General features: G+C 52.7%; 1 protein-coding gene across 4 annotated transcripts in view; it reads right to left on the reverse strand.

Moving 5' to 3' along the window:
• Positions 1–13,440, reverse strand: part of RADIL (Rap associating with DIL domain) — an 82,524-nt gene that overhangs the window by 42,159 nt on the left and 26,925 nt on the right. For 2 of the 4 annotated variants that reach the window (XM_053276188.1, XM_053276190.1), the window contains 3 exons: positions 5,655–5,965; positions 2,758–3,447; positions 247–284 (listed from right to left, as the gene is read on the reverse strand). In XM_053276188.1, the coding sequence (XP_053132163.1) occupies positions 247–284; positions 2,758–3,447; positions 5,655–5,965 (1,039 nt within the window). Of the gene's footprint in view, positions 1–246; positions 285–2,757; positions 3,448–5,654; positions 5,966–7,478; positions 7,601–8,532; positions 8,560–13,440 lie in introns of those variants that run through there. The other 2 variants (XM_053276191.1, XM_053276189.1) reach the window with 2 other exon arrangements.

Genomic DNA, 13,440 nt, shown 5'->3' on the forward strand with positions numbered 1-13,440 from the left:
CCAAGGTTTCAGACAGGAGCCTTTCTCAGCCCTACCTGGAGATGCTGCCAGGAATTGAACCTGGGACCTTCTGCGTGCCAAGCAGATGCTCTGCCACAGAGCTGCAGCCCCATCTCCAGGGGATTTGCCAATGCGTTTGCATGAGATACTCTGAGGGGGGACTTTGTATATGCTAGTCCAAAACGGCACACAGACCCGGGCTTGGTTTGGTTTGCAGCATCAAACCTCTAGATGCAGTAGACTTACTGTTGGGACTGCTTCTCAGCGAGCTCATTCGTTTTCTCCTGCAATCGGGAAACAAACAGAACTGTCAACCACTGCCACAAGGAGGAAGAGAGGAGAAGACAGAATCGCACGGTAAAGCACACATTTGGGGATCGCTAGGGCAGTTCTCGCAGCCACAAACGGGGAAGGAGAGGGGTCCGACCCAGTTTCGGGGGCTGAACACACTCCTGTCTTGCGACTGTGTGGCAGATCAAAACAAGGTCGGAGACGGGGAAATCTGTCAAGCCCCAGCTGGGTAGCACGAGCGGGCCCTATCCAGGAGGGATGTGCGAACTGGCTCGAGGTCATGACCCAGGCCACACAAATGGCTAGGGTGCATGCACAGGGGCCTCCAAAACGGCCATCACGACCATGGAGAGGACCAAAATGGCCCCCAAATGGGGGAACCTCCAGATACCCCTACCCTCCGCGCCTTCGGAAGCACCACCACCATGGAGGCCCACAGACCCACCGGTAAGGGTTTTTTAAAAAAAGAAGAAGCCTGAACTAACCGGAACTTGAGCCAAGCCAGGGTTCTAGGTTGGGGGCACAAAACCGAACATGCCCAGTCCAGTTCGAGTCCGGTCTCAAACTGAACCGGGCAAACCGGTTTTGTGCACACCCCTACTATCCAGGTTTCCTCCCCAGTTTCTGAATGAGAAAGGTGGGGAAATCTTCCTCCTCAGCTGGAGGTTTTTCACATCCAGCTTTTAGTTTGCATCCCCTCCGGAATGGAGGTGTGCATTCACATATCCACCAAATTTACCCCAAAGTCCCTGCAAGCCATCAGGGAGCACTTCACACACAATTTGGGTTTCCCATCACATGATAAGAGTGTAGCCTGATTTATATTCAGGGTTAAAAAAACAACAACCCACTTTTTGCGTCAGTTTCGGGGGCAACTTCGAACTCGCAGTAAAGCCTCACAGAAAACCCGTGGGAAAGCCAGCTGTCTGGGAAAGCCCCAGGGCTTGATAGATGACCACGCTCTCCACCTCCAACATTGTTTTGATCTACCACACCATCGCAAAAGGGGAGCATGTACAGCTCCCGAATCAGGGATTAGGGAATTAGAGACATCCTCTGCCCTAGTTATGATCATGTGAACTGCTCTATCCTCTCCCATGTCTCTTGGGGAGTTTTATGGGGAGATTTATTGAGTGCCTGAAGACCAAATGGTACCTCTCCTTTCTTTCTCCCCACCCATTAAAATCACACACCCCAGTTCCTTCCATCTTTGAAATCTCTGCCACCTCTCTTCTTTCCTGCGAGGAAAGGAAGAGGAAAAGCAATGTTGGTGCCATTTTGCCTTCTTCCTCTGAAGACCACCCATGCGGCAGAGGGAGGGGTGCTAGGTGGGTTCGGTTGCCATGCGACCCCAGGGACTGGCCTACCATTGGCTGCTTGAAGCAGTCTGCTCCTCCCTGCTTCTGATCCTGGATTTATCAGAATGCTTTACTAATCATTTGCCACCTAATGGTGCCGTGGGGAAATGACTTGACTAGCAAGCCAGAGGTTGCCGGTTCGAATCCTCACTGGTATGTTTCCCAGACTATGGGAAACACCTATATGGGGCAGCAGCGATATCGGAAGATGCTGAAAAGGCATTATCTCATACTGTGAGGGAGGATGCAATGGTCAACCCCTCCTGTATTCACAGGGCTCTGTGGTCGCCAGGAGTCAACACCAATCAGATGGCACACTTTACTTTACTAGAACTGGAAAAGGTGCAAAAGAGGACAACCAAGATGACCAAGGGCCTAGAGCACCTTCCTTAACACCTGGGCCTTTTTAGTTTGTGGGAGGGGGGGAGACGACTGCTGGGAGACAGGATAGAGATCTATAAAATCATACATGGTGTGGAGAAAGTTGACAGAAAGAAATTGTGCTCCTTCACACATAACACTAGAACCAGGGGTCATCCCATGAAACGGAAGGCCAGGAAATTTAGGACCCGACAAAAGTAAGTACTTTTTTCACACAATGCATAATCAACCTATGGAATTCTCTGCCTCAAGATGTGGTGACAGCCAACAGCCTGGGAGGTTTTAAGAGGGGTTTAGATAAATTCATGGAGGACAGGTCTATCAATGGCTACTAGTCTGAGGGCTATAGGCCACCTCCAGCCTCAGAGGCACGATGCCTCTCAATACCAGTAGCAGGGGATCAACAGCAGGAGAGAGAGGATGCCCTCACCTCTTGCCTGTGGGCTTCCCAGAGACTTCTGGTGGGCCACTGTGTGAAACAGGATGCTGGACTAGATAGTCCTTGGGCCTGATCCAGCAGGGCTCTGGAAAAGCAGCTTATAAACATCTAGGAGGGGTTCCCAATCCTGCATCCCCAGATGTTGATGGACTACAACTCCCAGCACCCCCAGTCACAATGGCCTTGGGAGTTGCTGTCCTACGACATCTGGGGACCCAATCCTGAGACCCCCTGATCTGACATACCAGGAGTAAAACCCTCCCCTCCCACCGCACAGAACTTACTGACCCACACGGTCCTCTGGATCATCTTGGCTGACTTAAGTAGCAGCTGTCCAAACTCTCCTGGCTTGAAGTGGTGAGCCGAATGTTGGATGCAAAGACACAGCAGGAAGGCCGGCGTCAGCTTGTGGTCATCACCAGTGGGCTCGATGAGGCCCACGATTCTTCTCAGCAGCAAGTCTTCGCTGGCTTTGTCAAACTCCAGCTGCAGTTTCCTCCGCCCGCCTCTCCGGCTGGAGGTAGGCTGGGGCCCTGGCTTCTTGGAGGAAGACGAGGAGGAGGCCTTGTTGTCTTTGACCTGGTTGCCGCACAACTTGCATGTTGACGACAGCTCTGGTTCCGAGGCCCGGCGCACAGCTTTGAGCCTCATGAGTGTCTGAGCCGGCAGTGGCTGGGTTTTCAAAGGGTCCTTGTAGAGCAGCAAGTAATAAAGCCCAAGGGAAATCAAGTCTCCGTGGTGGAGGACAACGGTCCTCCCTACTTCGGAGAAGTTGATGGAGACACTGGCTCCCGGGATGGGCTCCAGGATCAGCTTCTCTTCTGAGCGACGGTGGGAGCGGCCAGATACCTTGATCCTCCGGATGGTGCAATGAAGTGGGAGGATGTCCGGAGCAGAAAGGCTGATGCTGGCCTTGCTGGCCTGAGTCCTTTGGCCTACGGTGTGTTGATCACGATTCAGCATGTACACCAGGCTGTCCTGCGTGGCCAAACACACAAGCACAGATAGCAAGCGGGTGCGATCCACAGATGGCATCACACGTGAAGACAACATTTTGGCATGGGTGAAGTCACAAGGCTCCCCTCTGCACAGAAACTAGAGCCCACCACACCCAAAGAAAACCAAGAAACGGTCAAGTGATTTGAACAACACAACACAATGATAAGGCCAGTTCGGTGGTCAACCCATATGTACCGATCTCAACTGCGGCTTCTCTGTTGCAAAATGGCGGCTGTGAGAGGGGCTGGGAGTTCTGGGAAAGCCTCAAGAGATAAAGGAGGGACGCTTAAGCCTACCCTGACCATTGCTTTCCCCTCTGCAACCCTTCACCACCAGCAAATATGCCTCCTCCTTGTCTGGCCTGTGGCAGCTCTTCCGAGAACCAACACATTTCCTGCTTGTAAAAACAACACCCCACATTTCAGAGCAAACATGTCCTATCTGGATTTTGTATTCATGCTGCTTTGAACATCTGCTGTTGCCTTCTACTGAGTCAGACATTCGTCTGTGTGGCTCAGTATCGTCTACACCAGAGCTGCTCACCTTTGGCCCTCCTGCAGATGTTGGCCTACAATTCCCATAGTCCCTAGCTATTGGCCACTGTGGCTGGGGATTATGGGAGTTGTAGTCCAAAAACAGCAGGCGGGGGGGCGCAGGGCGGGGGCAAAGTGGAGCAGACCTGGTCTACACTGACTGGCAGCGACTCTGCAAGGTATTGCCCAGCCCTACCATGGGATTTTATTCATTTATTTCATTGTTAAGACTTATATACTGTCTTTCAGTAAAAATAATCCCAAAGCAGTTCACAACATGTTTATTAAATAAAATAAAAAGAACAGATCTATTTAAAAAATTAGAACAGTACAAATATTGCCAGAAATCGAACCTGGAACCTTCTCCTTATAAAGCAGGTGTTCTATGTCTGCACCAATGAATATACCTTGTAGCCCAGTACTAACCAGCAGGGGCTTTCTAAGGTTTCCCACGGGGTTCTCTCCCAGTCCTACCTGAAGATGCTGCCAGGGACCGAACTTGGGACCTTTGGCTTTCAAAGCAGATGCTCTTCCACTGACCTACAGTGGAACGTAGGAAGCTGCCTTTGACTGAGTCAGGCCATTGGTCCATTGAGCCCAGGGCTGCCGATACAGACTGGCAGCAGCTCCAAGGTAGCAGGCAGGAGCAGGGGTGGAGAGAGGCCAGTGGTGGCCCGGGTCCAGCCCGCCGTCATGGCCCCCTAGCCCTGCCCCCTGCATCTGACATCAGATGCTAAGCCACGCCCCTGCATCTCACATCAGATGCAGGGGGCGGGGCTTGCTCGCAAACCCATTTGCAAGCAAAGCGATGCCCCCCCGAGTCTGATGTCAGATGTAGGGGGCGTGGCTGGGGCACCAGGCGCAGCCCCTGATTAACAGCGGCCCAGATTCTTCGAACCCATTTGCTCGATGGTGGCTCCGCCCCTGGGCAGGAGTCTCTCTTAGCCCTACCTGGAGATGCCAGGAGTGAACCTGGGACCTTCTGCATGCAAGTATGTGGCTGCTCTTCCACTGAGCTATGGTCTTATCCCCTAAGGCAGGCCTGCTCAACTTTGCTCCACCGCCCAGCTGCTTTTGGACTACAACTCCCATAATCCCCAGCCACAGTGGCCGATAGCCAGGGATTATGGGAGTTGTAGGCCAACATCTGCCAAAAAAAACAAACCCAAACCAATAGACGCAACATATGTAAACAACAACAACAACAACCCTGGAAAATAAACCCTTGGATCATGGTTGTTAGACTTTACGGCTTGCTTCTTGGATTCCCCTCCCAACAAAGCTTACCAGCTGCATGCATTCACATCAGGCCTGCTCAACTCCGGCCCCAGATCCTTTTTCGGACTACAACTCCCATAATCCCCAGCCACAGCGGCCAATAGCCAGGGACTATGGGAGTCGCAGGCCAACATCTGCAGGAGAACCGAAGCTGAGCAGCCCTGCCCTAAGGCAAATAGCTTACAGGGCTCACGCAAGGAGTCTCCCATTCAAATGGAAGCCAGGGCAGGCCCTGCTTAGCAAAGGGGACAAGTCCGACTCGCTGCCACAAGACCGGCTCTCCTGCCCCCTGTGCATCCATGCACCCCCACCCCACCCCGCCGCCGCCCGAATCTGGCCATGCCTTGACACGTCTACTCCACGGCCGAGGCTTACGTGCTGTTGGCTGTAGCCTTGCAGGAGCAGCAGGTGCGGCGACTGGTAAAGGGAATAGCGCAGGCTGCCGTTCTGCTCCTCCAGGGGAACCGGCCGCTCCTCCCCGGCGCTCTCCAGGCACCGAAGGGTCTCCGGCAAGGTGGAGTAGTGCCTCTTCAGGTGCTCCTGCTCCCCTTCGGCCTGGCTGAGGCTGGTCTCGCTGACGGTGCGGCGCAGGGTGGGCGGCGTGGCGTGGCCCTTGCATCCCGTCAAGAGGGTCATGGCGCCTTTGGCGTGGTTCCGCTGGAGCTTCCGGGCCTGGGCATTTATCCCTGGGGAGGGCAGAGAGACACCGCGCCAGACATCAGAGCAGCCCTCTCGTTTAGTCCAAACCTCTATTGCAAGGACAATATCTGGCATCATTCGTTCAGGCTCGTCCACATCAATAAGAGTTTGTCCCTGTCAGGTTGGAATGGCTGCGGTCATAGGGGTACATATACTTCCATTTATGCTGGTCTTGTCCCCGTATTTTCTGCTTTGGGACAGAGGTATTTTTAGAAATGGGTAAAATTACACAACAGAAGTTAGATATGAGACCAGAGTTGGCTCTATTAAATGTATTTTCGGGAGTTAATCTGGCATTATCATCTAAGGCTCTTATAGTTTTTATGTGGCTAGATTATCCATTGCCCTGCTGGATCAGGCCCAGGGCCTATCTCGTCCAGCATCCTGCTTCCCACCGTGGCCCACTGGAAGTGGCCTATAGCCACCAGACTAGTAGCCACTGATAGCCCTGTCCTCCATGCCTTTGTCTAAGCCCCCTTTAAAACCGTCCAAGCAAGTGGGCCATCACCACATCTTGTGGCAGAGAGTTCCACAGATCAGTGCTGTGCTGTGTGGAAAAGCACATCCTTTGGTTAGTCCTCAGTTTCCTGGCCATCCGTTTCATGGGACGACCCCGGCTCAGTACTGCCATCGCCAACTCATTCGCTTGGAAGCGAAGTCACGCTGGTTTCAACGGAGCAGAATGGCAAAGGGGCATTCTTAGGACTTCTGGCACCTTTTATCTCGCCCTGGATCGCAGTCACCAGTGACACCTGACTCCTCAAGGCTGCAAAAGCCCAGAGAGATATCGGCTTAAGCCATTTGGATGCTTACAAGCCATGTTTGGGGATGGGGCAAGAAAAAGCTCGGTGGGAGAGCGTTTTGCTTGCCCGCGGAAGGGCTCAGATTCGGCCCCCAGCATCTCCGGGGAGGGCAGAGAAAAATCCCTGCCTGAAGCCCTGCAGAGCTACTGCTAGTCAGAGTAGACGGGCTCGACTGAGCTAGACGGACCTATATTCTGACTCGGTAGAAGGCAGCTTCCTGCGTTTCAGAACGGACTGTGGAAAAGAGAGGAAAAGCAGATCTCCCCCCCCCCCCCCGCATTGAAAGCAAAGAGCATGCCACACCCCACCCTCCGCGTCCACCCCGTCACACCCTCCCAAACCATGCCGTAGAGCCCTGAGCAAAAAGTCTCTCCACAGTCAGGCAGCTAGAGCGGATGCTACGGCGGACCCATTTTCCAGCCCAGCTCCCTGTTCTGCACAGAGCAGGTTCTCCTCCCATCCTCTACATCAGCTTTCTCCAAACCCCCCTTTTCTGCGCCGCTCACTGCAGACCTGCCCTTCTCCCCCATCTCCAAAAATCCATCACAGACCTTTCCCGGCTGCCTTGTGCCATACAGACAGAACTTAAAGTGCACCCCCCCCAACACACACACCCCCGCAAATAAGATTAACAAATGATAAACCGTGGCTGGAGTGCGGAGAATGCTGCACCTGGTGGGACCCGCTCCTTTCTCACCTTGCAGCTGGGCTCTGCAGAGGGTCCCGGAGCCTGGGGCGTAGGCGAAGGGCACCTCACCTGCCCGGGAGCTCTGGGGCTGGCGGGACCTGCAGACTGCAGTGCTGCAGAGGCAAGCGGTAATTCACTTCTCTCCACGCTGTCTCTTTGGAAAACGGGCTGCCGGGAAGACGGGCGGGGGGGGGAGGGAGGGGGGTCTGGGTGGCTTGCCCGACGCGAAAGCCCCCCAGGTATCCTGGACGCAGACCCAAGTGGTAGAGTCTCCTCCCCTGCCTCCCCAGAGTGGAACGATCCTCCGGCCGTCAATCCTGGCTCTCTGCTGCAGGCCAGACAAGGTGGGGGGAAAGTTGAGAGACCCGGCAGCAGAGTGGGAGACCCACTTTGCAATCTCAGGGCGGGAGAGCAGTGCCAGTGAGAGAAAAGGCAGATTCACCTACTGTGCGGGGCAGGGGGGGCGGGGGGAATACCCTAAACAATTCACATTTTGTGGACTTGCAATACTACCCCGATATCTGCCCATGTAGCCAGCTGAATGGTAAGGGCAGGACTAGCAATCTTAGTATCTTATGTCCACTGTTATATCCACAAGAAGAAAAATATAGAAATGTAAGGCGCTGCATCAAACCCTCGATCTATCTAACTCAAAACTGTCTACACTGACTGGCAGCAGCTCCCCAAGGTGTCAGGGGGTAGCCCACCTGGAGATTCTGTCAGGAATTGAACCTGGGACCTCCTGCATTCAAACCACATGCTCTAACGCTGAGTTAAGGCGCCATCCCCTAAGGCAGGGGTAGGTGGCCTTGGCTATCCGGCTGTTATCGAACTACAACTCCCATCATCCCCAGTCACCCTAAACTGTGGCTGGAGATGATGGGAGCTGTCGTTCAGCAGCTGCTGGAGAGCCGAGCTTGTCTACCCCTGCCCCAAGGAGGGATATCTTGCAGCGCTGACGGCTAGTCACCCATCCAAATGCAAACCAAGGTGGACCCTGCTTAGCGAAAGGCCTGCTGCCACAAGTCCAGTGCTCCTCCCAACTCATGTATACAGCACACACCTTGAGCCAAGAAACTCCACGGGTTCCCGTTCTGATTTACCTTTAAAAAAAAGAAGAAGAAGAAGAAAAAGCAAAAACCATTTTTCTTGACTTGTCTCTGCAATTCCCCACCGAGTGTTAAAGCCGCAGGATGGACCTATGTGGGATCCAGCATCTAGAAGGGGAGATCTCTTCCCATGGCAGCATCCTGTCCGTTCTGTTCACCAAAGAGCACCGTTGTGCACCCGGCCGGCCAGAGTCTCTGAGCTGGCTGGATACAGAGGTCCAGCTCAGATCCCAGCATGCAACCAGCCTTATTTGGTGAAGAGCTGTCCCTGGGTTCTGAAATACATTTTTTTATTATAATAATAATTAAAAAATCTATCCTTCATTCGCTGGGAAAATGAAAGAGGTGACCAGGGAACGGAGGAGAGGCGGGAAGGGGCCGCTGGTATTCCTCCTGTTTACATGCCTCAGGATTTAGGACGAGAGATGGACAAACAGAGTAATGGCCCCCAGCCATTCCGGGAGCTGGATGTGCCGAAATATGGTCACAAACTCCCATAGGCTGCGCTCAAATCAGCCAGAGGAATCTGACAGCCCATAAGCACGGCACAAGAGTCACGTTCGTGGAAAGCAGCCAACACAGAGAGTTGGATGGGGTCAGACAGGAACATAAGATGCTGCCATAGACTGAGTCAGACCCTTGGTCCAACTAACTCAGTATTGCCTTCACAGACAGGCAGCGGCTTCTCCAAGGGTGCAGGCAGGAATCTCTCTCAGCCCCATCCTGCAGACGCAAGGGAGGAAACATGGAACCTTCCGCATGCAAGCAGGCAGATGCTCTTCCCAGAGCGGCTTCATCCCCAAATCTTGCAGTGCTCACACTTCTAGTCATTCACACACACACACACACACACACACACACACACACACACACCCCTTGGAGAGCCGCTGCCAGTCCGTGTAGACAATACTGAGTTAGAGGGACGAATGGTCTGACTCCTCATAAGGCAGCTTCCTAGGTTCCTATGAGAGAGCACAAATACCCCAAAGAGCAAACACTGCAGCTGAGTAAGGATTTACACCTCGGCCTCCATGGACCAGCACACTAACCACTACACCATACGGTGTGCGCCTTAAGGCTTTGGTGCCACCTTGAGGGCTAGAAACTTGCTTTTTAACACTCTTAAGTCTTCTCACAAGACAGCGGTTTCAGCTAAGTTAAGAACATGAATAAAACCACACTCTGCAGCCGAACACAGTCAGGATGGGGGCTGCTGAGAGGAGGCTGGGAAGAGGGAACCATCCGGGGTTTTGTTTTCAGTTTCTGCATGGAGAACAGCAAGGCAGAAAGTGCTGAGCAGGGCAAGGGAAGCCGATCCTAGATGAATGGCGAACCCGGCTGCCAAATCATTCCTGGCAAGAAGCGGCAATGAGGCCGACGAGGAGGAATGTGCAGCCAAGTGGCTGAGCTTGAATGCAGAGATCAGCCCAGATGCAGCCAATGGGCCTCCTTCTCCTTCTGGAGCCAATCACCAAGTTGGGAGGAACACTGGAGGTCATCTAGACCAACCCTCTGCTCAGGGCAGGGAACTGCGACAACAGGCGTTTTTAAACCTGGGTCCCCAGATCAGAGCAGCCGTTGGGGCTGGTGGTGATGGAAGTTGGAGTTCCACGCCTCTGGGAACCCACGTCTGAAAACCCCTGAGCTCAAGCATCCCAGAGAGAGGTCAATCCAGGCTCTTTCTGAGAACCTCCAAAGAAGGGGAGCCCACCACAGCACAGGCAAGGTTCCCCCCAGCTCCGGCAGTTTGGAAATCCCTCCAGGTTAAACCTGCTTCCTTGTCATTTCAACCCACGGGTTCCAATCCTGCCCGCAGGAGCAGCAACAGAGGACAAATCTGCTCCCTCATCTAGGCAACAGCCCTTCAGATATTTGGAGGCTGCTGTCACAGGTGCTATCACACGTCCCCTTAAAAAGCCACCTAATGGCGCAGCGGGGAAATGCTTGGCTGACATGAAGCAGAAGGTTGCCGATTCAAATCCTGCGGGTACTATATCGGGCAGCAGTGATAGAGGAAGATGCTGAAAGGCATCATCTCCTACTGCGTGGGAGGAGGCCATGGTCAACCCCTCCTGTATTCTACCGAAAGAAAACCACACGGCTCTGTGGGCACCAGGAGTTGAAATCGACTTGATGGCACACTTTACTTGTCTCCTCAGTCTTCTCCATGCTCAGAGGTAAGGTAAAGTGTGCCGTCAAGTCAGTGTAGACTTCTGGCGCCCACAGAGCCCTGCGGTTATCTTTGGTAGAATACAGGAGGGGTTGACCATTGCCTCCTCCCACGCAGTATGAGTGGATGCCTTTCAGCATCTTCCACCTAGGTAATTTTGGAGCCTGGACCTAAAGGCCTTTGGAGTAGCCGCCACCAACCTCCCACTGCAAGTTAAGCATCATCCCCCTACACACACACACACACACCCACACACACACACACACCCCGTGACACATGCAGTATTTTTAACATGTGGGTTCCTGAAGGCACAAACAGCAACTGAATGTAAGAATATACAGGTGAAACTCGGAAAATTAGAATATCGTGCAAAAGTCCATTAATTTCAGTAATGCAAATTAAAAGGTGAAACTGATATATGAGACAGACGCATTACATGCAAAGCGAGATAAGTCAAGCCTTAATTTGTTATAATGGTGATGATCATGGCGTACAGCTCATGAAAACCCCAAATCCACAAGCTCAGAAAATTAGAATATTACATGGAACCAATAAGACAAGGATTGAAGAACAGAACAATATCGGACCTCTGAAAAGTATACAGTGTACTGTGCTTGACTGGCCAGCAAACTCGCCTGACCTGACCCCATAGAGAGTCTATGGGGCATTGCCAAGAGAAGGATGAGAGACATGAGACCAAACAATGCAGAATTGCTGAAGGCCGCTAATGAAGCATCCTGGTCTTCCATAACACCTCATCAGTGCCACAGGCTGATAGCATCCATGCCATGCCACATTGAGGCAGTAATTGCTGCAAAAGGGGCCCAAACCAAGTACTGAATACATATGCATGCTTATACTTTTCAGAGGTCCGATATTGTTCTATTCTTCAATCCTTGTCTTCTTGGTTCCATGTAATATTCTAATTTTTTGAGATTGTGGATTTGGGGTTTTCATGAGCTGTACGCCATGATCATCACAATTATAACAAATTAAGGCTTGACTTATCTCGCTTTGCATGTAATGCGTCTGTCTCATATATCAGTTTCACCTTTTAATTTGCATTACTGAAATTAATGGACTTTTGCACGATATTCTAATTTTCCGAGTTTCACCTGTAGAACAGGCGTATTTTTTGGCAAATATGCAGTAGCCGAAACATTTCAACATGCAACTTAACATATTCACAATCCCACATATTTCTTTCCCCACTCCCCTCTCCATCTCTGATTGTAAACTTCCCAGAGACTCAAGTTTTGGGCGGTGCAGAAATGTAACAAACAAACAAAACAAAACAAAATAAAGCAACGGTCATGCGCTCAGCCACCCAGCACAGGTCAGTCATTCCCGGCTGCCTCGGCTGGTGGAGGGGCACAGCAACCACACCACCTGGGGCACACATTTTGGGGGGGTGGAGCGCCTCTCTCTGTCCAGGCTAAATGCAGCCATCTCCTTCCACTGCTCTCCACAGGGCTTGGTGTTCCTTTCCTTTAGTACTCAGGCACTGGACAGCAGAGATGCCGGCCAGGCCTAGAGACTAGACCCATGGGCATCGCGTCTATTGGGCAAGGGGGGATAAATGCCCCCAGGCCCAGAGGATCGAGGGGCCCACAAGACTCTGGGTGCGCCCTGCCACCGCCGCCCTTTCCATGCCGGGTGCTGATGCCCTGCAGCTGGGGTGACCAGTGCTTTGTGCCCAAGCGATGGGGAAAAGCGCGACGGGAAGCAGACCCTTGGGCCATCCAGCTCCATGCTGTCGACACTGACTGGCAGCGGCAATCTGGGATTTCCGGCGGGAGTCTCTCCCAGCCCTCGCCGGGAGATGCTGCCAGGGATTCAACCTGGGACCTTCTGCATGCCGAGCAGATGGTCGCCACAGCAGTGGTTTGCTATTGGGGATTGACATTGGGAGAACAAGGCAGGAAAGGGGTTAAACTCCACCCTTTCCCCAGGATCCTGTCCTCAGTCCAGTTTGTTCCCATGCACGGTCTCTTCCATTTTGGCCTTTAGTTGGTTTAGTTTGGCCCACGGAGAGTTGGAGAGTGGCCAGTTGGCCTGTGGGAGTCAGCCAGCAATCTAGTTCAAGACCTCGGGGGGGGGGGGGGCTCTCTCCCTCCAGATGACCTGTCTCCTCCACCCTTGCTCGTTAAGGAGTCCCACTGATGACCTGCACACACACACACACACACACACCCCGCAAGATCCTGAATCCGGCCCTGCCACTGGTGGGCAATCAGACGGAGGGGCGACTCAAAAGGAAATGCTCAAGCCAAGGCTGAAACGGGCTGCAGCCGTTCACTCTCACGCTCCTCCACCACAGAAACCATGGTGCAGCTTTCTTATCTGTAGGCAAAAGGAAGCTTCTGTATTTACTTTGCATCACAAAAACCAGCTGGGGGGTGGGGGGGAGAAAGAAAGAAAAACCCAACTTTTCACACTAGATAGACCTCCTGTTGCAACTAGCACCACTAAAACTCCCCATGGCACTCTGGAAAGATAAACACACATACTTTCCTGAGCCTAACAAAGTCCTTTCTGTACCGCTTTTTGTTAAAGCCATTTGAGATACCGATTTCCCTCCCAGTTTCCTGCAGCTCTGAAGTTTAGCACCACGGTTAGCACCAGTTCCATGGGTTTCCTTGGCTCTGAGAAACCCTCACCCAATGGCACAGCAGGAGGTAGGATCTTACCT

Source organism: Hemicordylus capensis, chromosome 13, assembly GCF_027244095.1.
Source record: "Hemicordylus capensis ecotype Gifberg chromosome 13, rHemCap1.1.pri, whole genome shotgun sequence".
NCBI classification, from domain to species: Eukaryota; Metazoa; Chordata; class Lepidosauria; order Squamata; family Cordylidae; genus Hemicordylus; species Hemicordylus capensis.